Here is a 25,513-nt window from a genome sequence, read left to right as displayed (position 1 = left end):
CCACCAGCATAGCACCTTTGAACACTTCAAGGTTGAGCTACAAATCTATTGTGTTAAACTCATCTCTGCTGAGAACGATTCATAATTGGCCCTCCTAGAAATTATCTTTGCTGTTATTGGCCCACAGGTGAGAATTTCATTTTATCTTATGGATTAATTAGGTAATAGAGTTTTGTGGTGTTTTATTAACAGTTAATGGGTGATTTGAAGTCTCGGTGGTGTCATTTAGGTTGTCATTACATATAATATAATAAGTCTCTTTTGTCATTAAACTGATGAACTAAAGCTGCAGTGTTGTTATAGCCTAGTGTATTAGGTAGGTAGATTTATTTGGTCACAATACAACAGGTTAGGTAGAGTGAAACTGAGTTTGTAACTCCCTTCTGCTACGTACTAGACAATATACATTAATATAGAAGCAATTATAAAAATGATAAGGAGAAATAAACTAGCCTATATTCAGTGGAACTGTGCTGAGGATGAATTTGAGCTTAAAAGTCTGATAGCTTGGGGGAAACGCTGCTCTACAGTCTGGTGGTATAGTGGGCACAGAACACTAGAGGTCAGTGTAGTGTAGCATTACGTCCTCAGAATAATGTACCATTCAGATTCAGATGGGGTGTAAAGAGCAAAAGATCATGCTGTGACAAATCCAGTTACAACAATTATAGTTATATAACATGCATGGAAATGTACAGTATTGCCACACAATGGACAGCCGGGATCACCTTTTAGCTGTACCGGCACTTTTTACAGTTTGACAGGTTGACATATTTCTCCTCAACATTACAAATGTCACCAAAAAATAATCAAGACAATGCTTTCTACAATGCTGCCAATAAGCTCACTCTGCTATTTTCTAATAGTGTCAACATGCCTGATGTGGAACCTTCTGTAAAAAGAGAAAGATGCAGAGACAGTAAAGAAAAGAACTATTGTTGTAGCACCTATCCCGGACTGTAGGGGGCAGTGTTACATGTTAAGAGCGTCCCAAATTAAAAGAGGAAGAATGGCACTGCTTGTAAGGTCAAAGTTCACCAGCTAGCCTGTCACAGTCACAACCCCCAGCTAGCATAGTAGCTAACTTCATCCGGAAAGACCATTTTCTTTATTAAAAATGGAGGTAAATCAGGCGAAACAGGAACACCTACTTGCATTAAAAGGTATTTCACCGTCATTACAACAACAAGTAGACAGGGACTTCAGACGTTGTTTTAGGAGTAACACAGACGCATTAAATGTTTCAGTGTTGTCATTTGTTGTTGCTGCAGAATGCTAATAGCGCTAGCTAAGACGGTAACAAACTTGTACATTTGGTAATATGCAATCAAGACAGTTTGTGACAGGCTGTCTTTTGCTATTCTTGTCTTTATTGGACCTAAAAGCTGAAATTGTAAGACATGTCTGACAAGTGTCAGAATATATATTCTTCCCGAACTAGCGTTAGCTTCATTGTTGCAGTTGTGTTGTTGGCGGAATAAGCTAAGAAACTTGACATTTGTCTCTTGAAGAGTGAATTATTATGTCCAGAAAAACTCACTAGCTTTATTATCTTTGGTTAGCTGTTTTGGCTATGTTTGTTATTGGTCTGTAAATGTGTTGCCTATAGAGGTACTGAAGAGGTGAAATTATGTGTCAGGCAGCTACTTAGCCAACAAACTTCACTCTGTTTCTGATGATTTTGTACCCATTTAAAGTTGTTTATGTGGTTTAATGGTAAGATACATCATATACTGACCCCAGCCCTTGTTTTGTAAATCTGGATCCACTGCACAGGCTTGCTGTTACTTGTTATTGTAAGATGTCAGCTGCCAAAATGTTAAAAAAATACAACAATACCTGATGACCTGTTTTAGTCTAATGTTGGAAACAAACAGGGTTATTGTTAACACACTGAAGTTATTGGCACTAGGAAATGCTCAACTGAGTGGTTGATTACTTTAACTTACCTACTTGTGTGCCCTGCCGTTAACCACTGTCACTTTACTTTACAGTGATGCGGTTAACAAAACCAACACTCTTCACAAACTTGCCAGTGACATGTGAGGATCGAGATCTGCCGGGTAAGCCTTTTATAGTTTATTTTCAACCGCCATGTACAGATAATAATAATACAGATGTACAGGTATGATATGTTTTAGCTAATGGCTTATTTCTTGTCTCCTTTATCTGTATATTTTTCATTGTGCTTTTTAATCAAGCTCATGTTTATGTGGAGCTCTCTACTTTTTATTGCTGTGGATTTGCTGACTTCTCCACGTGATGTTTTTGTTATTCCAGTATCTGTTAGCTGAGATTTGGACATATCACTCTGATCCATGCCACACAGAGCGTCTTAATACTGTCAGGGAATCAGATTTGGTTAGTTATTCTGCTGCTGACTGATCAAATGTAGCATGGAAGGATGCTTTGAGAATACTCATGAAACCAGAACAAATCGAACCAAGCTGTTTGGTTGTATAAGTTCATTAAATAGCTGGTAAATAATCATTTTAAGAGTAATCCTTGGATCAAGCAACCTGCATGTCTTGGGACTGTGGGAGGAAACCGGAGCACCTGTTGGAAACCCAAGCAGACACAGCGAGAGCACACAAACTCCACACAGAAAGGCTCCAGTCGGCCAGGTCAGGTTCAAACCCTCGATCTTTTTGCTGTGAGGCAGCAGTCCTAACAACTGAGCCACTGTACCACCTTGGTTAATAAAGTCAGCTTGTTCATCACAGGTCATGTTAAAGATCACAGGGGAGAAAACGTTAGCATAACAATGATTCAGTCAAAGTCATAGCATGCCAGCTACAAACTTTTCAGGCACAGTCCATGGCTGTGGCGGAGAAACTGACAGTCAGGAACACCATTGTCAACTCATGATATGAATTAGACTTTTAAGAAGTTCATGTCAAATTTCATAAAAATGTGCACTATAAAAAGCAACCTAAGGACAGAGACAGGACTTACAGTAAGTAGATTTCTTGCTTCCACTTTTTTGCGTCGCCGCCAGCCTTGCTTCTGCTTTTCTGAGTGTTCCCCTCCAAAATAAAACTTTCGCCCAATAGCCAACGTTCTCTGTGGTTGCATCATGATTTAACAAACATCCCACTCAAGACAGCAGACAATACTTGCATGTTTATTTTAAAATATCTGTTTCAAGGAACAACAGCAGATATCCTAATGTCATAAAACCTCTGTAAAGATGTAAACAGGGAATGCAGGAAATGAACAAAATGTGCAGTCTTGCTTTTAGTCTTTGCCCGCAACAATGAGCTATAATAATAGTGCTAAAGTATCAGGGATGTATTACTGCTAAATTAGTTTCCGATAATGTAAAGAATGTTCCTATATTTGTAATTTATTTCCTTCTACAAAGTTCTACATACATTTTATGTTAAAACGGCAGGAAAGATAAACGGACATCATGTAATGAAATTTTGAAGTGCATTTAGAATCTGCTTTAGATCCAGTGCACATTTGTATTATATATTTACAGTCTCAGATCCTGCTCCCAAATTTAGATGGCAACCCCCGCTGAGAGTTTCAGTGTTTGTTTTCAGCTCTGTCGGAATACAGCACAGAGAAATGTGTTCGCTGCACTGGTAACTGAACTCCTTATAAACCCTAAATCACCTTGACACTTCTAGGTAGAATCACTATTAATATAAGAGTAGCGATGAAGTGACAGCTTCTCTTCAAGTTCACAAAGATGCATTGGTTGAACCTGTCATTAGAAACATAAAACCATTTCCCTTTTTGCAGTCATGTTTCAACTTTAACTGATTACAGAATTATCCAGATTGACCTACTTGTTGTTATTAATAATAGAGGTAGATGTATTAATAGGAGTCATAATCATAGATGCAGTAGTGTGAGTACTATTATTAATATTAGTAAGTGAGTTGATAACAGAATGAGATGTATGTGGCCAACTTGTTGGACATAAGGACAGAAATCTGAATCCACTGAAGACCCTTCTGGTTCAGACTGCTTTGAAACCTGATCTTCAAAGGTCCTTTCTCTGTGATCCTCCCTGCAGTGCACAGAATAGTCTTTTACACTTTCATAAAACCTTCCTGTGCCACAACAGTGTTGACATCTTCTCTTGCAATCTGCAAGTCCACATGTTTAACTGATTATGATTTTTGGCTGTTAATGGCTGGTAATGGTTAACAAATTCAATTTTAATTTTAGTTACAAATTTGCAGCAACTTGCATTGGAGTATTGTGATGTTGCAGTTAATGTGAGCAGGATTGATCTGGAATTATTCTGCTGGGCTGTCTCAGTAACTTCTAAGATATTAAAGGATACATTTGGTTTTTTTAAAGCCTTATTTTCACTTATTTTGGTGTCAAAATGACTAGTAGGGTAATACAACATTTTTAGGAATCCACAGTGACACCCTTTGCTGATGCCTCACTCGAGGACAATTCTCGCTCTGAAAGGCGAGTTGTTGCAGGGAGACACTGGTGGAGAGAGGAGTTTTATTGTGTTGAGTAATGTTAGGAGATAATGTCTTGCTAGCAGTTCCTTGTTTCCACCTGCTTTTCCTGAAACTACTCGCCTCACACAAGATTTCACATTGAGAGTTGTCCTTGAGCGAGACTTCCATTCCTTGTCGCCTGGGGTTTACAACCTTTTTTTGTTTGTGACAAATCGTGTTGGTGTATAGAATTATAATTATTGTAATGACATATGTGTGCGCACTGTTTGTTGGTTAAATTACTTTTGTCTTTAAAAGTGTGTTTCTTCCTGGCTCAGAGATAATTAGCAGAATCTTGCGAATAACATTTTGTCAAGTTTTTTGCCCTGTCTCGTGTGTGCGCCAGCTCTCAGTGGAACATGAGCCAAAATCATTAACAGATATGACGTATACATTACACACATTGTGTTTGCCTCCATAGGGGATTTGTTTGGTCAACTTATGAGGGAGGACCCCTCCACCATCAAAGGAGCAGAGGCTTTAATGCTCGGAGAGATGCTTACATTACCACAGAACTTTGGGTAAAACCCTCATTTGCTGTTGAACTAAACAATTAACACAAAGTACTTTTTGTGTAGCAAGCTTTTTCACTTTTCCACGTCTTTACGTTACACAGAAATATTTTCCTTGGTGAGACCTTCTCCAGTTACATAAGCGTGCACAATGACAGCAACCAAGTTGTAAAGGACATTCTTGTGAAGGTACTGCAAAGAGAAAAAAACCCAACAACACTTATTATACACTTTACACTCCTGTTTTACCCACAGTTGTCCTGTTGTGTGATCCTCTGCAGGCTGATCTACAAACAAGCTCGCAGAGGCTCAACCTCTCGGCGTCAAACTCTGCAGTAGCAGAACTCAAACCAGAACACTGCATTGATGATGTTATCCACCACGAAGTTAAAGAAATTGGAACACATATGTGAGTGTTTTTACTTACAGTGTACACACTCACTTATTTTGTTATAGTGCCTTATTGTGCCTGCAAAACCAAAACATATACACAACATACACAAATAACAATTCTAACATGTTTCTTTTTCTTATTTTAAATGTTTACATCCTCTCTTTCAATTTCCAGCTTAGTTTGTGCAGTCAGTTACACAACTCAGTATGGGGAGAAGCTCTATTTTCGGAAGTTCTTTAAATTCCAGGTGAGTCGTAGTTGAGCTTTCTCATTAGATAAGAGTAGTAAACTTATGTGTTAAGATTGGAGGAGACGTGAGAAATGTCACAGGTCTGCAACAGAGCAAATGCAATTACCATCCCAGCTATAGACTTTGGCGCTCAGTTTGTGCAGTAATTGTAACCCTGTCCCCTTCTTTTTAGCAACATTTTCAGTAAGGACCTGTTTTATCCTTCAGATTTCAATTTCTTCCTTTTTCTTAGCAGAAGACTCCCTGTATGATTAGACATTTTTGCATGGATATTTCTGCAGAATGGAGGTACAGTGTGAGAAAACTACAGCGTTCAGTTTGCAATCTATTTTCAATCAGGTTTTGAAGCCGCTGGATGTGAAGACAAAGTTCTACAATGCAGAGGTAAGTCAGCTGCTCTCATACCAACGTCAGCATAATATAAAGCGGCAGACTCGTATCTCTCACCACGACGCTCTGCAAATAGAAGAGCTGGATTGGTTGACATGCAAGTTCTTACTTTAGCATATATAACATGCTTCATATCATATTTCATTTCATAGTTAGGAACATTTCCAGATGCTAATAGGGGCAGTTGGTATAAGACATGTCTCCTGGAAAACCCTTGTACCTCCAGAAATGTTGACTCAATATTATTTAATAAAATAAAGTCCTAATGTAAAGTCTTACTGTTTTAAGAGCTGGAGATCAAGCGTTTTCCTCAAGCTTTTTTTTTTCTTTTTCTCATTGTCATACTCGTAGCTTTTTATATTAGCGGGATGCAAATATTCATTGTCATCGTCTTTGGCATGTAACTTCATTTGTTTATTATGTCTTGTATTTTATTTTCTCCATTAGAGTGACCTCAGTTCTGTGGTAATTGTCTCTTCTGTTCTCATCGCTGAACATTAACTTCTCTTAATCCTTTTGGTGCAGCCGACTTTGTCTTTCTGGGGCCAATAGAAAGGTGCAAAGTAGAAGAGTGGAAAGTAATGTATGAATAATAAAATGCCTGGTAGATTGTTAAAGACAAACAAGTGGCATACCTACTTTGATTTGAACATATTAGTCCTTGACATGAACTTTCCATTATTTTTCTTTTGCCCTTTCTTTGGACGCTCTTGCTTTCTTGCAAACTCATCCTACTTCACTTTTTCAGTGAAGTGCGTGGTGTCAAATGGTGGTGGGTGGAGATAGCATTGATTATACATCATCACTGGGGATTATAAGTGTGCACATATATGATTGTTCTCATTTTCTATTTGTCAAGATGTAAATGATTATGTAACACTGCAGACATGAATGATGGTGCTGAAACACTTTTTTATCTTTTGTATTGCTGGGTTGAAGGTTTCAGTGTGATGGAAGTCCTATTGTCAGTGATTATAAAACCACAATTATTTCAATCATTTTGGGTCATAATTGGAGTTAATGAAACAGATGTTTTTGATTGTATGAAATGTTAGGTTTCAGGTATTTGCTGGAATGGCTTTGCATGGAACAGAGATGCAGCTCTGTGATTTAACATTAACCCCATTCAGAATGGTTCGTGTTCAGTTCGTTATCTTATCGATTGCAGGCATGAACTAACCTCTGCTTCTCTGTCGTTGTATCTTACAGTATAGTAGAGGTTGCACTGAAAGTTTGACAGTTGTAAAGGTCTTTTCTAAAGCATCAACTAGTTGCCTACATAAAAACAAGAATGACGATCCTTTTCAAGCACCAAGTCAAGGCACACAAGGCACGTGATTTGATTTGTGAGGCACCTTTAGAAATGATGTCTTTTAATAACCAATTATCTTTCAGCCGAAGGTAGATATTGTTTAAACAGTTTAGGTCATATTAAGATATGTAAGTCATTATTGTAACATTATTTTTCTGTAAAAGAAAGATGCTTTATTTGTGATTATTAATAACTGATAAACAGATTGACCGTATGCGTATTCGTAATTGGCTTTCAGTAATAAGTGTAGTGAATTTGAAATGTTTTAGAATAGACTCTGTAATACGTACCATTGCTGTTTATCTTTTTTTTATATTCATCTAGATATATTTCTCATATTTTTGAATAAGTGAAACAGCCTTGCTCAGGGTTAGCGTATCTAAAGATCAGGGAACTGCTTTCGGTGCACTCATAAGCCTTTTCAGTCTGTAACAGTTATTTAATTCTCCTAAAACTCTCTGATGCAGATGACATGCCTGCTTTAAATAATCTGGTTGGTTAAAAACACAACTAGTTGATGTTTGAGAGACTACTTTGAATGACTTGTTGATTGGTTGTTGTGCAATCCCTACTGTACATCCGCTGGTCAGCACTTGTACTAACACAGTCCTCCAAGGTACACTGAGCAAACATAACAGAATTTAGTTATTGTTTGTTTAGATGTTTGTCTTCTGAGTCGGGTTGATTAGTGTTATTTATTACATGACCCTCACATCACCTAAAGAGTAGCTTAAAGGAGATGTTCACTTTTTTTCAAATCTATCTGAAAATGTGAACAAGAGTCATGAAAAAATGTGAACCTATTCTTTAAGGCAGTAGGATTTTGCACAAACCTAACCCCTCTTAATACCTAATGACAAAGTTGATGTGTTGCTCAGTTCGCCTTGGAGATTATGTAATTTTACTCAAGTGTGAGCAACAAGATATCCATTTCATTCCTGGCTTCTCCACTCCAGACCGATGAAGTGTTCCTGGAGGCTCAGATCCAGAACATCACCACCTCACCGATGTTCATGGAGAAGGTCTCTCTAGAGCCCTCCATGATGTACAACGTTACAGAGCTCAACACGGTGGAATGTGGAGATCAAGGGTACAAGCACTTTAGATTACCTGTATATTCCTTCTTGTTGATGTAATTGCAAAAAAGTGAATGAAAGGTGAAATTTGCTGTCATCTCTTAAACTTCTCTCACCTGTAACTTTTCCCCCACCAGAGAGTCCACATTTGGCAAAATGTCCTACTTGCAGCCCATGGACACACGGCAGTACTTGTACTGCCTGAAGCCAAAGCCGGAGTATGCGGAGAAGGCCGGCGTCATCAAGGGTGTGACGGTAATAGGCAAGCTTGACATCGTATGGAAGACCAATCTCGGGGAGAGAGGGAGGCTACAGACCAGTCAGCTGCAAAGAATGGTATTAAGATGTTTGTTTTTCATGTGTTCACTATTGCCAAAATCATAGGATCTCATTTTTGTTATCCTTTTATGTTGTTATGGTTCTGTCCTTGTATGTCCTCCAGGCTCCAGGGTATGGAGATATCAGGCTGTCTTTGGAGATGATTCCCGACACTGTGAACCTTGAAGAACCTTTTGACATTATCTGTAAAATCACCAACTGCAGGTAATAATCCACAGTCCAGACAGCCAATACTTTTTAATCATTGACTAATTATTGAATTACAAAGAGCTTTTTTTGTGACCTTCTTATTGTAGCGAAAGAACCATGGACCTGGAGCTGGAGATGTGTAACACCAGGTCGATCCACTGGTGTGGCGTATCAGGGCGACAGCTGGGGAAACTTAGTCCTGGTGCCTTCCTCTCTCTGCCCCTCGTACTCCTCTCGTCGGTCCAGGGTCTGCAGGTATGATCCAAACATGTAGGAAAACTGTTGATATCCTGGCGGTGTTCTTGCTTGCTAATGTCACGTTCTTCGCATCTTTGTTTTAGAGTATTTCCGGATTGAGACTCACAGATACATTTCTGAAGAGGACTTATGAATATGACGACATCGCACAAGTATGTGTGGTCTGCCCGTATACGAGCAATGAGAGCTAGGAATTTTTATTTACCTTTTTGCATTTTAGATATGACTGGACCAACAGTGGAATACTGCACATAACGCTGATATTTCACTCTTTTTGCAACCTGAGGGGATTATATTGTATTTTAAAATTAATTGTGAATAATATAAATCACTTCCTTTGAAAATAATGATGTAAATGTGCAGAAATGTTAATAAAATCTGTGTAATCTTTGATTTCCTATGCTTTTCAAAACCTATTTCATGGTGTCCATGGTGGCTTTTGTGATTAAAAATGCTCTCAGAGACAACATAAGATAATACTTAATATAATATTGTAATTTATTTTGATAATAGGGATTTCTTGATGTTTTAAGCAACATTTTTAGATACACAAGTACCTACTGGGTGCTAAATACCTGTACTAAATGGTGGACAGAAATTGACCTCGTAACTATAAGATTCTTCCTGACTGGTAAACGCCTGCATCTATCAAACTCTACACCCGCAGTTTGTCACATATGCTTTCTGTTATGAATTAGTAGTATCCAAGCCCAAGATTAAGTAACATGACATCATCAGCAGTATTTCCTAAGACAGGCAGAGAAGTACTAAATTGGTGGAGTGCCTCTTTAAATTAATTGACCACTAAACGTCCAGGACCCTCTGGGATGTCAGGTAGATCTTGGATTCACACTGAGCATCGGCCACTATTTCAAGACATCTAACATGAAAGACGTCACACTCAATATTGTTCATATAATTATGACAGAGGCAAAAATACAAGCGTGAGTGTGAGTAGTTTCAAGACATTTATTCACATGTCTCAGACAAAACATTGTGCTGCCCTAGCATACGTATTTGTTTCCATAAAGCATCTGATCTCAAATACCAGATTTAAGAGCATGCAAAATGAACAATGTGAAAACATTGTTACTAGTTAATGAACAATTAAATGGGTTTAAAGGGGACATTTATGTTTGCTAAAGTGCGATAACAACATAATGCAGGCTGCAAACACTGCTATACAATTAAACAGTTGTCTTAATCAAATTTAAAGTAGTAGTCATTGAAAAACATTGATATGAGTCCTATGTGTTTCAAGGACTGAATGGTCTTCATCACCCAATAAACAAGTAGAGTGTTTTCTGTCTACAAAAATAATATTAAACAAGATGCAGTATAAACAAGGTAAACCTGATGTCCTATGGTTAGTGTATGAGAAAAAGCTGAAATGTTCCCTGCAATGCTGTAAACGTACATTCCTCCCGAACCCTCTATTCATCATGACTAGACAGAAGGATCCTTAACGCATGACATGAACAGGGCAGTATTTTCAGTACATATAAAACACGATCTCTGCAGAAGAAATAATTTACTCATGTTCTCTCAGTAGGTGGAATGAGTTCTCTAGTTTTTATGATAATGTGTTTACAATATGTTTTGCCCTAGATGTGTGGGATGCTATATTTCATGGTCCAGTCTCTAGGCCCTCATCTCTCCGCTCCAGGGCCTTTAATCACAGTAAAGTGCCTTCAACCCCATCCTTGTCTCTTCTTTCCAGCTATGCCGGGGATTTGACTTTAAGAAATGGGTGTAGAGATTGTAATCGCGTCATATGGTTGCCCTTCCTTGAAAAAATAAAATGTGAGACTGAAATAAAAAGAATGCTTGTTAATGATACAAACATATTCAGATGTTATATATGGGCAGCTATGGTTTGGTTTTAAATATAAAAATACCTGAGTAGATCATGAGTGCTCCTCGGCGCTGCCGCTGAAGGAGCGGCTCCGGATGTGGTTCCTTAACTGCTCGATCAGCTCTGGGTTCTGCTGCTGGATCTGCTGGGCAAACTGTTGTCCCCTGATGAAGCAATGAGATAACTTTGTTTACATGCTGAATTGCAGCCTAAAAACCGCTCTAAAGCTCTCCAACATCTTACACAGTATCTCATTTGTTGAATCCGTACGAAAACCGAAATGTAGAAATTATACATTGTGGTTTTTCCGGGGGGAAACGACTGTGTCCCGCCAAGAAATAGTCGAGCACGGTTTGACCTGAGAGTGCTATCAATTTACCCAAACTGTTAAATTATTCCTTTAATAAGTTTCACAATTAATAGTGAGTATTCAAATGTAACTCTCTAAAATCAATAATCAATAACTCCTTTTAATTTTGAGTTGAGTGTACTCACGCTTCAATCAAGCTGGAAATGTCTGAAAGTCCACCCACTCCTGCTCCAGGACCACCGACTGCATTAGACATCATTCCTGACATCCTGACCACACATTGACACAGTGTGAGTGAGTCAAAAATATGTTCAAAGTATGTTTGAAAACTGCACATTAAAGCAACTCTAAATGCAACCATTTATTTTGACACTCACAGCTGTTGTACTTGTTGGTTCTGCATCACGCTTGCAGCCTGTAAACAGAAATGAAGCTGAAATCCTCTGTGTCGCTCACAAATGTACGAAAGGACAATTTATTTCTGATTACATTGGCAAGTTTTGCTATTATGGGCCCTGAATTCACATCTGAGCTATTGCTGCAATAAAACTCTGGCATGCTTGTAGATGCATTCTTGGCCTGGTAGACGTTCCTGTGTCAGCGTTTAACAAGTCAGGATTGTCCAGGCCCAGAGAAGGTCTAGAGTCTACCTGTCACTCATGGGACTAATTAGGGAAAAATGTCTAACCTTGTCAGAGACAAAACAAGCATTGACACCTGTCTCCAGCACTAATGGTAAGAATAGCAGAGAACCGCTATTGTGCTTCAGACAGTGCATGTATTAGGACTCGTGTTCTTACCATGCTGATGAAGGCAGGGTTGTTGATTAAACTAGCCATGTCAAATCCCAATCCAGCAGCTATCTGCAGCACACATTCATAGACAAAGGTCAAAATAACCATAGCTAGGTAACATACAGTATGTGGGCTTTAATGGGATATTCATTACATTACAAGGGCTAACAGGAAAATACAGCTTGTTTTTACTTACTGGGCTGGTTGCTTCTTTCTGCTTCTGCTCTGCAATCTTCAGGTTGGATTTGTAGGTGTCATTCTCCGGGTCTAATACCAAAGCTTTCTTGAAGAAGGATATTGCCTCTGGATACTTGTTCATTGCTGTCAAAGCCAAACTGGAGCCGCAAATGAAATGACCAGACATCAGGCCTTGAAATATTATGAAGCCCATTACATTGAAAAAAGGAACCCTCTCTAACTAAACATTTTGAATAACACAAAGAGCATTTCTTTAGTGTAACTCACCCCATCCTACCATACGCTTTGCTATAGGTTGGATCAATCCCAATGGCTCTCTCGCAGTCACTAGTTGCCTCTGTATAATTTCCGAGTTTGCTGTGAGCTGCAGCCCTGCAAAGTGTTATCATCAGACCCCATGTTTACATTCATCACAGCCTTTTTAAATTGTGTTCAGATACATAACACACAAGGAATGGATGCAATTCACTGTCTCATCCGGTTAGATAAACAACATATTATGTCACCATGATATCACAGAGTATTTTAGACATCTGTTCCTGTTGTATAAATACCTATTGCAGTAGTACACAGCGTTTCTTAGGTCCAGATCAATGGCCTTTGTGTAGCACTCCACTGCACATCTGTAGTTCTCTTCCTTCATGTGATTGTTCCCTAGAAAATAAAATATTGGATTGTCCACAGAGTTACACATAGATATACTGTTGTTACAACGCTGGGCCAAAGTTGCTATTTATCATCTTAAGAAATGGCTATTAAGACTGGGTTCAGCAAAACATGTTTTTTAAATGTGGTACTAAAAACAATTCCACCTTTGGGAAAATAGACAGTTATTTCCGTCATAGTTCACAGGTGGACAACGGTGTTTACATCCATTGTCAACCGCTTAGGGTCGTGGGGGGGGGGGCTGGAGCCAATCCCAGCAAAAGTCAAGGTACACCCTGGACAGGTCACCAGTCCATCGCAGGGCCACACAACCACTCACACCTAAGGACAATTTCGGAGACACCAATTAACCTAGCCTGCATGTCTGTGGATGGTGGGAGGAAACTGGAGCACCCAAAGAGAACATGCAAGAAAGGCCGAGGCAACCGGGGTTTGAACCCTAAACCTTCTTGCTGTGAGGCGACAGTGCTAACCACTGCACCACCATGCCGCCCACAGTGTTTACAATGAGTGTAAAAATGTTTATGTGATACTTCACCTGTGATACACAACTGAGTATTACAGGTGAAGTTATTAGCAGTTGTTATCAGTTGATCCACAAGAAACCATGTTTTTACCGTATATAGTGCAGCTTATTAGAGTTAAAATTAAGAGTTTCAACATTACCTTCATTCTTAAGTTGTTCTGCTCGTTCGATGTCTTCTGGAGATGGGGATGTCTCTGGTATGGTTAGGTTGTCATTCTAAGTAAATACAAAATAGAAGAGTCCTTAATGTCAAAATGTCTGCTGTGAGAACGGTTTATAGTGTAGATAATGTACCATTCATTTATCTTGCTTTACACACATCCCGAAGCTGTGTATAAGCTGAGTTAGTTCATATGAACCATACACAATGATAAAATCACAAAATCAACACACTTCCTTTCCCTATGTTAAATCACTGGTCCCATGGATTGTGCAGCACCCACCTTGAGCAGGGAATTGAGGAATATCTCTGTCAGAGGCTGTGGCACAGCAAGATGGCAGTCACTGGAGCTGATCTTGAAGGTAGTCTCCAAACACTGTATCGCAACTTTAATGACAGGGTAATGTTGATGCGATGAATTACATTTGTGAGATTTTAAGAGAATTTGTCTCAGAGTTACCAGTATCATTATGGTGAGTCAGAATTTGGCAGCACATTCAGAGTGAGGAATTTAAACTGTCCTGTCCATTTATCATGTAGGATGAAACACGCCACCACACATACTGCACAATATTACCCTAGATTCTAGTCACTTATTTTTGATGATAAAACCTACTCCTGTTTATTATCTCTGCATTAGGGTAGTGAACATATGTTATGTTGGATGTATATTAGTTTAATTCTGAAATGGACGGGACGAGAGCAGAGTGTCCCATATTTGTAAAAGCACTATCCAAACTGTAAGTGCACAGTGAGTCGACCTACCTTCGAGGCTCTCCTGCTCATCAGAATTCAAAGCACCGCAATGTGTTTGATCTCGTAGGAACTGCACAATAGAGAATGCCAGGCGCTTCTCCACTGCCATTTTTACCGAGAAACTGCTTAGAGCTTTGGAGTGAAACAGAAAGGCACCCACACATCAATGACTTTATTATTCATAGGGTGACAAAAACATTAAGGAATGTATAACTTATACATGACTAATGATGAATTAAAGCTGAATACAAAATGATCAAGTCTATGAGTTTTTGTTATTAGTGGACCCTTAATGGATCATCAATTAATGACACATATATTGATTTAAATGCCACTAACAAGCTGGAATCTAGTTAGAAAGAAAAGGCCATTTCAGACCTATGCATTTTCAGGACAGTAAATATTCTCAGAGAAGACTGAAGCTGTAAAGTTGACGTAAACAAAGATCATTGGGTGGATAACCATTGGGTCACGTAGCAAAATTCACATCTGACTACCAGTTGGATAAAAACAGGTCCATATTTCTATGAGAATAGGTATTGTTGTGCTTTCAGATAGACAGATACATTTTCTGGTCTTTGTAACTGGATTCTAGTTAATTTTGTGGCATAGGCTGCAAATGAATAATCATTAAGTGATTATCTGTTAAGCATTAACTAATGACATAATCTCATAGGGACCTGATCATTTATTTATAGTGAGCAACAGGAATTCACAATGCCTCTTGTATTATAGTCTCTGAAAACGTGGCACAAGTATTTCTGTATAACAGTAAATATACATGACTAAATAAGCAGAAATTAAAGTTAAAAAAATCTCTGTATGGGTGTTCTAACTGTTTAGAAACTAACTTTGCCAGAAAACCGTCATGTTGGACTCCATTACTCACTGCAAGTAGCTGACTGAGAAAATAAGTTTTCGGGGGGGGGGGTTCATGCATTTAATTATCATTAATCGTTAGTTCTGCATTAGTTCTGCATATGTTACTTGTACACATATTAAAAAGTTTTAGCATTCATAGACAGTATTGGTATTTATGTAATATTACATGGGGGTTTTGATGGTTTGTTTGACATTTTGGCAAATCTCAATCCTCTGTAGATTAAATGTAGACTAAAGACCTTTAACATAGTTTTGGGTATTAGGTATTATCTAGTTATTATGCAGGGCTGGATTATCAGGCCCCAACAGTCAGATTCACTGCATGTCAATAGATTTTTGGCTATTTAATGAATTGTAGTTGTTAAGGTATTTGCGTATGATATCAACTAATGCACTCCCTGCAGTTTTATCTTATTTTGTGGGCTTGTCATATGGAGGAGCCCTGTGCTCACATTAGTCCTAAATAAAGTGATGTTAAATCAGATTACCACAATGCCCAGAAGCCTCCTAACATGTTATCTCTTATCTCCAGCAACTACTATTAAAAAGGATGCTAGGGGTGCATTTGGTTCCTGTTTCCAAGACAACTCATAGGAGGATAAAAGCAAAATGATTCTTCCTTATAACAACAAAAAAAAAGCACTGCTCCATTAAAAAGCTGTCAGTTGAAATTTGTTTTTATCTCTCTCTCTCTCTCTCTATTAGGGCAGCAGGGGTAACCAAGGCCACAATATTTACTGTATTTTGAAGAGGAAAATGGTTTGCAGATACAAACACTGCCTCATATTTCCATCACGTGCTGATGCCATTCGTTGTTATGTGCATTTAGGTTTGGCTAGCACAGCCACTCCTCCCTCAGTGTGTATTGACACACACGTACATGCAGTGATGCAGAAGTCGTGATGTAATACCATAACGGGATACGAGAGGTGTTTTCATTCACCAAACAAACATCATCTTAATGCATTCAGGCAAATACAACTAATGACACTGGCAGGAGTTTGTAATACTTAAACGCCCGTCTGTACTACTAATCGTCCGGACAACAAGGCTCACGCACTTTGCAGCTTGTGTGATGCTGGCTAAAAAAATCACAGTCCTGTGTCAGTAAAACGAGGCGCGAGGAGAAGGAAGAAGGGTCAACCACGTAAACGCAAACACTATGAAGCCAATTTATAAATATCATTGTGTCAAAGGATGCTATTCAGTGTCCCCCCGCCCACCTACCTGCGCTCTTATCCAGCTGTCTGCTGCTGCCGCGTCATGAGGATTTGTGTCAGCTTGATCGCATCCTCCTCGGCGCATGCGCGTTGACAGCGGAACTGAAAAGCATTTTCCACATGCAAGAGAGAGGGAGCCTAGTGCTGCTGCTGCTGCTGCTGCGTTCCAGTAAGAGGAAAATAATTTTTTGTGCACGGAAAAACGCATGAAACCGCTGGCATGTGTGCATTAAGAGTTGTAGTCTGCAGAACGCTTTGCAGGTATGTTTCAGTATAAATACACCACTCAATAGAGTAGCTGCCAGGTTTTATAAGTTAGTCGCTTATTAAAAGCCTGTGCCACAGTATTAGATAACTGGAGAGGATAACTAACTTAGTTAAATTACATCCAGCTAACGTGACTCTTAATGCGTAATTGCTGTAGGCTTATTTAATTTACACGCACCTGTTAATAATAAAGAGGGTATTTAAATTTCAGCCGACGATACTGCTTTTGAGAACTTTAACTCACTGGTATGTTTGTAAATTTTGCCTGCGATTTGTCATAGCTGCCCTACAATTATCCCACGCCTTCTTTACGAACTTGTTTTAAAAGGCTGCCATGCCGTGAAACTCGACACTGAGTGGAGTGGGGGGGAAAGGGTCACCGCTAAGCACGGAAAACACGCAGAGAACGTTTAAAGTGTAACCTTGAAGAATTTATTGCCCGTGCACCTGTTAAGTTCAATCCCTCCGTTTTAATGTGATACTCTTTTAAACGCTACATTTGTTTGAATGTCTGATTCTTTACAGCGTCCCTGAAACTGTCCTGAGAATGACCATCCAGAACGGCTCTGTGATATCTGCCAGAGACTGCTCCCAGGCAGCAAATGCGAGGAACACTCTGAGATGGGACCTGTCTCCAGTTGAGACCAGGGCCATGACAGACAGCTTGATTAACAGAGTAAAAAAGGTCTATGATGACATCGGATCTCTGAAAATAGAAAATGTTTCTGCTGAGAACACCCTGAAAGCATTGGCTAATGTCAAGCTGGATTATGCATGTAAGTTTTTAAGGATCCATGAAAAGACCAAAACAATTATCCCACGCCTTCTTTACGAGCTTGTTTTAAAAGGCTGCCATGTCGTGAAACTCGACACTGAGTGGAGTGGGGGGGAAAGGGTCACCGCTAAGCACGGAAAACACACAGAGAACGTTTGAAGTCCCATATTCACCTAATTTTAACTGTAGCACCAAATATGTGTTAATCCGCAGCTAAAAATAGTCCCCAACAAATACACTTTTTACTTCTGTTTGAGTAGAGTTTACTAAAAACTACAATGCCCAGCTGTTTTAGGAGCTCCATGAGCCTTTTTAAAAAGAAAATTAATCTATATTTCACATCTATTTTTGAAGATTTAAAACTTCATTAGGGACACATGGGCTTGTAGCTGCAACAGATAGAGTAAGCAAGTCAGAAAGTATTGACAGAGGGAATAACACATTGTTGTTTTGGGTCTTTTGATGAAAAATGTGTATTAACACCACCAGCCTTATTTTTGTGTTTTTATGTAGACAAAATCATAATAACATTTATTGTGCATTTGTTTTTATTCTGTTCCCTTAGCATCACGCCATGTCCTTGATTTCCCCCAGTATGTTTGTCCCTCTAAAGCGGTTCGGACAGCGAGCACAGAGGCAGACAAGAAACTCTCTGAGTTTGATGTGGAGATAAGTATGAGGGAAGATGTGTTCAAGCGAATTACTGCCTTGCAGGTGCGCCTCATGTCACATCCACTTGAATTGTGCACATAACTCACAACATGTGGGAGGTGAAGGTTGATATAAAAACTGTCCTTTAATCAGGCCTCTAGTCCACTAAGATAAAAATGAGATGTTACTATAAAAGACATGGAATTGAAGCTAATTAAATGTAGTGTGTGAGGATTTATCACAGTAGTAGTAGCCAGTGATAGATAATTAAAAATTTTATGTCAGCCAAAGGATAACAAGTGATAAATTTGGAAGGAATGATGTGTGTAATATTAAGATCAAGAATCCTATACCCCCGTTTGACCTCACCCCTAGTTCTTATTTAGCCTGGGAAAGAAATGTTATCTGATCTACCCAGTGGTAGCCAGTGTCATATGATATTTCATGCAGGACTGGCCTGCTCTGACATGCAGCATAAACCGATTTAGCAAAATGGCCTTGATTCTGCCAATATGAAGAAGTGTGATTGTCTTTTGTGATGTGTTTTTTGACAGAAAAAGCACATGGACAACCTTTTGCCTGAAGAAAAGAGATTCTTAGACAGACTAGTTACATTAGGCAAGCGGAAAGGATTGCACCTGTCTAAAGATACACAAGAGGTAATGCAATCTGTGATCTGATGCAGGTATATTACAATGAAGATTTTGATTGTTGATGTTAGATAAATAAGCGTTTCTGTTTTTTCAGTTGAATGTAATAGAAAGCAAAAGCATGTTGTTAATAAAGACACAAAAGATCATTTTTGAAGTGATGGCAAGTACCAGTCTTTTATTTAAGTTTATTGTTGGGCTACCCTTGCATTTTTATATTTGTAATTCTTGAATAATCATGTCACATTCTGAAAGTCCATTTTAACTTTAAATTTTTAACACTCTTTCCCAAGGAAATTAAAAGAACTTCAAAGCTTATAAGTGAACTCTCCATAGAGTTTAACAAGAATCTGAATGAGGACAACACAACGGTTGTTTTTTCTGAGCGTGAATTGGGTAAGCTTGCATGCATCGAACTCTGGTCTCGTGGGCTGTCTGGTGTTATGAATATGCTTTACAATTTTTAATACTTGTTGTTTTTCTTTTCTGTTAAGGTGGGCTAGCAGATAGCTATCTCAATGGGTTGGACAAGACAGCAGATGGGCGGTACAAAGTAACACTTGAATATCCCCATTACTACCCCCTGATGAAGAGGTGTCACAATCCTGAGACCAGGAGGAAGATGGAAACCGCTTTTCACAGCAGGTGTAAAGAGGTAACTGGAGTCTGATAATAAGTCTGTGGATACTACACTTTCCCGACCACAGCAAGTCCTGTTTTTATCTCAGTTGATGCATATACACCTGCCGCCCTATCTTAAATATCCTTCTCATACTTCCAAATACTATGCTTAAAGTTGTAATCCTTAAGATTTTTATGATATCAAACCCTTTTTGATGATATTTATGGACACATTTTTCCCACGCTGGATTCAAATTACCTACCTACGCACAAGGATATCAGAGAAAATGATGCATGCATGAAGTCCAGCTTTACTGTTTGTAATTTTATCTCATTGATGTCCGCCTCCCCCGCGACCCTGTACGCAGGATAAGCGGTTGACGAGGGATGGATGGATATCCGCCTTGCTATTTAATGTTCGCTTTCTTATAGCCGTATCAGAGCTATATTAAATTACTGCTAATGCAAACCAAACATTTCCTGCTGCTGCTTCAGATTCAAATGGTGAAACATGAGGTGGAGCAAGAAGGAGCTCAGTGAGCTATTACATTAACAGCTGCAGGTGACAGGCTGCACACCTTCAACTCCTCAGCAAAGTAACTGACTCCTTTTACTGTGTACCCTGCGGCTGTGTGGAAATCCAGTGTCTGTAATAAATCAGGACTGAAATATTAAGGATTATAACTTTAACAAGCAAAATCAGATATTTTGCTAAATGTTCTTATTGTATAGGTCAGCTGATCTGAATATCGTATTCTACTGCCTTTCCTTTTTTCCAGGTAAACGCAGCGATCCTTGAGCAATTGATACAACTGAGGGCAAAGGTCGCGGACTTACTTGGTTACAGTAGCCATGCAAACTATGTGCTGGAGATTAACATGGCCAAGAATGCGAGCAATGTGTCTGACTTTTTAGGTATGAGCCCTTTGACATGTCACCGCTCATGCACACGCGCACACATACAAAAACATTCTCTGTCATTTAAGATGAAGACTCACGGCATCCGATAACGGCTTGGCATCAAAAAAATAAACTCCACTGGACAGACGCAACCACAAGAGAGAAATGCTACACTGCATGCTTGTTGCATGTAATTTGGTGTGTATTGCACGACATGCCTTTTGTATATAGTGTAACATTCAGTAATTTATGGCTCATGAAGGCATGTGGCACAAGTAGTCATATATCACAAAGTGAAAATGGCCAAATTAGTGTGTCTTTAACTTGTGATTTTAGTACAGATCTCTGAAAGGGTCTGCAGTATGACTTATACATGAAACATATAGAATTTAATAATGGGAGTCATGATTATGTGATTGGTCTAGAAAATTCAGCTGTAAAAGATTTACAAATATTCCACTGAGTATATAAAAACTAAACATTTTTCCAACTTTACAGATACATTCTATGAAAGACTAAAGCCCATTGGAATCAAGGAGAGGAAATATATTCTTGCACTTAAGAAGAGGGAGTGCTTGATGCAGGGCTACCAGTTTGATGGACAGATCAACGCCTGGGATTTACCCTACTACATGAATCAAGTGGAGCAGTGCAAGTTTGCTGTGAACAAGGACAAACTAATTGAGTATTTCCCGCTTGACGTGGTGACAGAAGGACTGTTTAGTATCTACCAGGAGCTGCTGGGTCTCACATTCACAGAGGTGGAACATGCTCATGTGTGGCATGAAAGTGTCAAGCTATATTCAGTCCAGGACGCTGAGACAGGAGAGGAAATTGGCCAGTTCTACATGGACTTGCATCCCAGGTAGAGAATGTGTCACTGCAGGTGGAGGACCAAAAAGTCTAGCCTCATAGCATTCTGTACGTAAAAATTGTATATGACAAGAAAGATCAGTTTTAGGGCTGTGACTAAGTTATTTTCGTTATGGGTTAATCTACTCATTATTTTTTCATTTACTGTAAAACCTCAGTTAAAGGCCTAGTCCCAATTAGACACAAGACCCTTTTACTGGTCTGGTGTGGCTACATGTTTTGAAAAATGCTTAAATAGAAGCCTGGTCTGGTTTTTATAAAAGTTCTTTGGATGTATAAAACCTCTTGAAGCCACCTGCTTGAGCTACTTGCCAATATAAATGTTTAAACCTTTGTCAAAATGGACATGATACACGCCGTTGGATTGGTTAGATTCTCCACAATTCAGTCATTTAGTTCATTTTACTGAAACAATGAACACCAAAGTATTATTCTTTCATAGCAGCATGGTAAAGGAATTAAAGACCTCTCCCAAATAAAGGCACAGTGAGTTCAGTGATTTAAGCAAATAAGAGCCTGAGTTATTAATTGAAGTTTTACAGTATTTGATTAATTAATACATATCAAATCAAATAATCTTGCTGCTGAGTTTTAGACTAAAAATAGAATGTTAAAAAATTGAGAAAAATTCCCATTGCAATTTCACAGAGCACAAGGCGTAATGTTTTTAAAATGTCTAGTTCTGTCTGTCAGTTCAAAATCTAATATATACAATTCACTGTGACATTCGCAAGAGAAAAGCAGCAAATCTTCCCAACTTACTAGCTGGAACTAGAGAATGTGTGGCACCTGTGCTAGAAAAAACACTTAAATAGTAAATGTTTAATTCCACCCAACTAATCAACTAATTGGTTTAGCTCTAACCAGTTTGTCTACCAACACAGAAATATAATGTAATTAGTTTTTATGTTCAGATTTGGCCTTGCTATGTGACATTTGCAACCTTATCTTCCACCAGGGAAGGAAAGTATGGCCACGCAGCCTGCTTTGGGCTGCAGCCTGGCTGCAGAGGACCTGATGGAAAACGCAGGCTTCCAGTGGCGGCTATGGTGGCTAACTTTACCAAGCCCAGAAAAGGATGGCCTTCTCTTCTTCAGCACCATGAAGTGGAGACTTACTTTCATGAGTTTGGTCATGTTATGCATGAGCTCTGTTCTAAGGTAAGCATTGGCAATTTAATTGTATTTGAATACTGCGTAATTTATATTAATTAGAATGATAGAGCTTGAGCTTGAGCTTCTCCTGTGTTTGTATCAGACCACTTTTTCAGAATTCAGTGGGACCCTGGTGGAGACAGACTTTGTGGAGGTGCCTTCGCAGATGCTTGAGAACTGGGTTTGGGAGAAGGAGCCTCTGAGAAGAATGTCTCGCCACTACAAGGATGGCAGCCCAATCCCAGACAACCTGCTTGACAAACTGATTGCATCCAGAGTAGCCAACACTGGTCAGACACTTCAGTTTTCACACAAAAAAAAACATTTAAGCAGAAATCAAGACTCTTGTGGATATGTTGACCTGTTTTATCTTTTTCAGGACTGATGAACCTGCGTCAGGTAGTCCTCAGTAAAGTTGACCAGTCGCTACACACCAGCCCTCATGCAGATACAGCAGAGGTGTTTGCAAAGCACTGCCAGGACATCCTTGGTGTTCCTGCCACACCAGGTCAGTTGTAGCATTACCAGCCGTTGCACTGCAAGGCAAATGTTGGCTATGTAGGATATAGTATTAATTGTTTGTCACATATGAGGAGGAATAAACACCTAAATTGTTCAATTTGAAATTCAAGAAATACAGCACCAATTTGGCATTTGTGTGTCATTTCCTGTATAAAATGAGTATATTAGACCTCTCTAATGATGTTTTTTGGAATGTGTGTGAATAATTTGTAACAAAGACCATTTTGATGAGATGACAAAGACCTGTTCTCTGCAGGTACCAATATGACAGCCAGTTTCAGCCACTTGGCTGGAGGATATGATGGTCAGTACTATAGCTACCTATGGAGTGAAGTCTACTCCATGGACATTTTTTTCAGTCGTTTTAAAAAAGAAGGCATTTTGAATCCAAAGGTGGGTCTGGTTAGTACTATATGTTATATCCATTTGCTTGTTAGTATACATCTCACTTTCTGTGTGAAATGTAATTATCTGTACATGTGTCCCTTAACACAGCTGGGAAGAGAGTACAGAAGGGTGATCTTGGAAGCAGGTGGCTCTGTGGATGGAACTGACATGCTGGAAACCTTCCTCGGACGTGGCCCATGCCAGGATGCCTTCTTTCAATGCAAAGGACTGTTCAGTTCTCAGGAAACACAAAGGGTTGTCACTTAATATACATTTAAGAGTTTCTGAAAGCATGGTATATTTATAATTGTCTGGATGCAGAAAAATGCTTTGCCTGAAGTGTATCATTACTGTGTTTAAGTTTTTCTACCTGATAATTTCTGTATTTCTAAATCTATTGATTGACTCCAGACTGTACAGAACCCAGCTTCCATACCTTTAACCAAAAACGGAAAACAAAACTGTTAAAGCTTCATTTCACTGGCTCCCAGTGTATTTTAGAATTATTGATTACTTAAAGCCTCTCCCCCTGCTATATTTCTGACCTTTTTAGTACCGTATGCACCGGTACGTACTTTGAGATCCTAAGGCAAAGGATTATCACAAATGCCAGATCATCCACCCATCATTGTAGTTTATACAAAATTTTGGATGGTGTTCTCTAGCAACACGTAGACGGCTACATTTGTGTGTTTTTATCCACAAGGAAATCCTGTGCAAATTACCCGGTTACCTTTGTAGCCTCCTTAACTTTGCGGTCAGTAGTTACCAAACACTTTCTAGCAGGCTATTGCATATAAAAGTCCCCAGGCTTGTTTTCAAGTTAGGAAATACTGCCTTTTCATATTGTGCACCCTCAACATGGAACTCCTTAAAAAGATTCTGTAGTTGGAGGTGCTGATACGACTTAGGGAGTTTAATTCTCTGGTTGCAGATATCCTTAAGGAGGAGTGTAGGAGTTTCCCATAGGCTTTAAGTGTATGTACAGCTGTCTTGGAAGATATTTTGATGAATTGTATTGCCATATGTGTCACTGTAACTTTTAAATGCAGTTCCGCAACCTTGGCCTGGTGTCCCTTGAAAAAAGATTATATCTGAATGGGCTTCTTTCTTGTTAAATAAAGGTTCAAATAAAAATAAAAAAATAGAGGTCCAGAAGCCCACCTTAAAACTAAAGGGGACAGAGCTTTTGCACTCTGGGTCCCAGGCTCTGGAAAAGCCTGCCCAAGGAAATCAGGTCAGCTCGGTGAACTCCCTTCTTAAAACAGTTTTATTGGAGAGCTATTCCTGATTTTAGTTGATGTTATTTTTCTTTTCATTTAACTGTATTTTAATTCCTTTAAAATGGTTTCTTGTTTTATCTTAAAACCTGGAGGTTTTTTGACTTATGAAAGCACTGTCTAACAGCTTTGAAAAGTGCTCTATTAATAAAGATCATTATTATTATTATTATTGCCTGTTGGCATTTGTTCAATGTACAGTAGATATTAACTTGAGTTGGCTTTGTAGCCCTGTAGGCCATGGCATACACCGTACCACGACCCTAAAAATGAAGCTGCTAAATGGATTTCAGCCAGAGTTATTTACACCGGTGCTTTCCTACTGGGACATGTCAAAAATGTCTTTTGTGAAAAAAAGTGTCCACAGCTACAAGTTGTGTACATTGTAAACATGCAAATCACCCACCTGGCTTTTTTGTGATCTACAGTCATAGGTGTCATTTACTCTGGACATGTCCCCACCACTTTTTGAAATGGCTGATTTTGTCCCCATCACTTTTTAAAAATATTTCTTAAAATGGTTCTTAAAAATAGCTTGCAATGAGAAATGTTAAATAATAAATAAAAATGCTTTGAAAAAGGTTTATTTGCACAAAAAGAAAACACACATTTCAGTGTAAATATCTAAGAAACAAATGTACATTTTCCAAGACAGTAACTTAAGTTAAAAAAACAAGCTGCTGATTACTGCATTATATTCCATCATATTTGTATATTTTGAATTGTCCTCTACCACCTGAATTTTGTGTTTCCCTTTATATTTATAAAGACATTTCAACCATAAATCGGTGAGGAAAATGTCTGTTTAATGTCTTCAATGTGTTTAATGCTCAAAATCTTCTTTCAACGATTACCAAAAGCTATTTTAGGTGAG

At 38.9% G+C, this 25,513-nt stretch overlaps 3 protein-coding genes across 6 annotated transcripts; 2 read left to right on the top strand and 1 right to left on the bottom strand.

Annotated features, from left to right (window-relative positions):
- The first annotated feature begins 1,015 nt into the window (after positions 1-1,015).
- On the top strand, positions 1,016-9,608 carry trappc13 (trafficking protein particle complex 13). 2 transcript variants are annotated; one of them, XM_038733684.1, is made up of 13 exons: positions 1,016-1,163; positions 1,995-2,063; positions 4,894-4,993; positions 5,089-5,173; positions 5,266-5,393; positions 5,553-5,625; positions 5,968-6,012; positions 6,466-6,483; positions 8,287-8,420; positions 8,544-8,742; positions 8,849-8,949; positions 9,042-9,189; positions 9,276-9,608. In XM_038733684.1, exons 1-13 carry the CDS (start codon positions 1,118-1,120, stop codon positions 9,381-9,383), a joined length of 1,254 nt encoding a protein of 417 aa, XP_038589612.1. In that variant the 5' UTR covers positions 1,016-1,117; the 3' UTR covers positions 9,384-9,608. The 2 variants fall into 2 exon arrangements, with proteins under 2 accessions (XP_038589612.1, XP_038589613.1); XM_038733685.1 differs by lacking the exon at positions 6,466-6,483.
- Positions 9,609-10,141: 533 nt separating this feature from the next.
- Positions 10,142-16,688, bottom strand: sgtb (small glutamine-rich tetratricopeptide repeat (TPR)-containing, beta). 2 transcript variants are annotated; one of them, XM_038733686.1, is made up of 12 exons: positions 16,567-16,688; positions 14,467-14,589; positions 13,985-14,088; positions 13,682-13,757; positions 12,904-13,003; positions 12,617-12,721; positions 12,348-12,486; positions 12,158-12,220; positions 11,735-11,772; positions 11,543-11,626; positions 11,091-11,211; positions 10,142-11,001 (listed from the first exon to the last, which is right to left on the bottom strand). In XM_038733686.1, exons 2-11 carry the CDS (start codon positions 14,564-14,566, stop codon positions 11,100-11,102), a joined length of 921 nt encoding a protein of 306 aa, XP_038589614.1. In that variant the 5' UTR covers positions 14,567-14,589; positions 16,567-16,688; the 3' UTR covers positions 10,142-11,001; positions 11,091-11,099. The 2 variants fall into 2 exon arrangements, with proteins under 2 accessions (XP_038589614.1, XP_038589615.1); XM_038733687.1 differs by having other exon boundaries at positions 10,142-10,979.
- nln (neurolysin (metallopeptidase M3 family)) lies at positions 16,626-24,811 on the top strand. 2 transcript variants are annotated; one of them, XM_038733682.1, is made up of 13 exons: positions 16,626-16,728; positions 17,352-17,602; positions 18,167-18,315; positions 18,807-18,911; positions 19,196-19,298; positions 19,397-19,557; positions 20,303-20,438; positions 20,922-21,288; positions 22,255-22,456; positions 22,554-22,740; positions 22,830-22,958; positions 23,229-23,365; positions 23,468-24,811. In XM_038733682.1, exons 1-13 carry the CDS (start codon positions 16,643-16,645, stop codon positions 23,624-23,626), a joined length of 2,172 nt encoding a protein of 723 aa, XP_038589610.1. In that variant the 5' UTR covers positions 16,626-16,642; the 3' UTR covers positions 23,627-24,811. The 2 variants fall into 2 exon arrangements, with proteins under 2 accessions (XP_038589610.1, XP_038589611.1); XM_038733683.1 differs by having other exon boundaries at positions 16,686-16,820.
- Positions 24,812-25,513: the final 702 nt, after the last annotated feature.

Source organism: Micropterus salmoides, unplaced genomic scaffold, assembly GCF_014851395.1.
Source record: "Micropterus salmoides isolate LMB-PRFRI ecotype aquatic unplaced genomic scaffold, ASM1485139v1 Ms_hic_scaffold_20, whole genome shotgun sequence".
NCBI lineage: Eukaryota > Metazoa > Chordata > Actinopteri > Centrarchiformes > Centrarchidae > Micropterus > Micropterus salmoides.
The sequence above is the reverse complement of the archived record's forward strand: the minus strand, read 5'-3'. Positions and strand labels throughout refer to the sequence as shown.

What these genes read in the sequence shown, in the direction of transcription:
- trappc13 (XM_038733684.1), top strand. Translation starts at nt 1,118, where the DNA reads ATGGAGGTAAATCAGGCGAAACAGGAACACCTACTTGCATTAAAAG. An exon ending in AAAGAAATTGGAACACATAT is followed by an intron (nt 5,394 to 5,552) that starts GTGAGTGTTTTT and finishes TTCAATTTCCAG; the next exon opens with CTTAGTTTGTGCAGTCAGTT. An exon ending in CGTCGGTCCAGGGTCTGCAG is followed by an intron (nt 9,190 to 9,275) that starts GTATGATCCAAA and finishes TCTTTGTTTTAG; the next exon opens with AGTATTTCCGGATTGAGACT.
- nln (XM_038733682.1), top strand. Translation starts at nt 16,643, where the DNA reads ATGCGCGTTGACAGCGGAACTGAAAAGCATTTTCCACATGCAAGAGAG. An exon ending in GCTGCTGCTGCTGCGTTCCA is followed by an intron (nt 16,729 to 17,351) that starts GTAAGAGGAAAA and finishes GATTCTTTACAG; the next exon opens with CGTCCCTGAAACTGTCCTGA. An exon ending in AGCGAATTACTGCCTTGCAG is followed by an intron (nt 18,316 to 18,806) that starts GTGCGCCTCATG and finishes GTTTTTTGACAG; the next exon opens with AAAAAGCACATGGACAACCT.
- sgtb (XM_038733686.1), bottom strand. Translation starts at nt 14,566, where the DNA reads ATGGCAGTGGAGAAGCGCCTGGCATTCTCTATTGTGCAGTTCCTACGA. An exon ending in AGAACAACTTAAGAATGAAG is followed by an intron (nt 13,004 to 13,681) that starts GTAATGTTGAAA and finishes TTTATTTTCTAG; the next exon opens with GGAACAATCACATGAAGGAA. An exon ending in ATTTCCAGCTTGATTGAAGC is followed by an intron (nt 11,212 to 11,542) that starts GTGAGTACACTC and finishes TTGCTTCATCAG; the next exon opens with GGGACAACAGTTTGCCCAGC.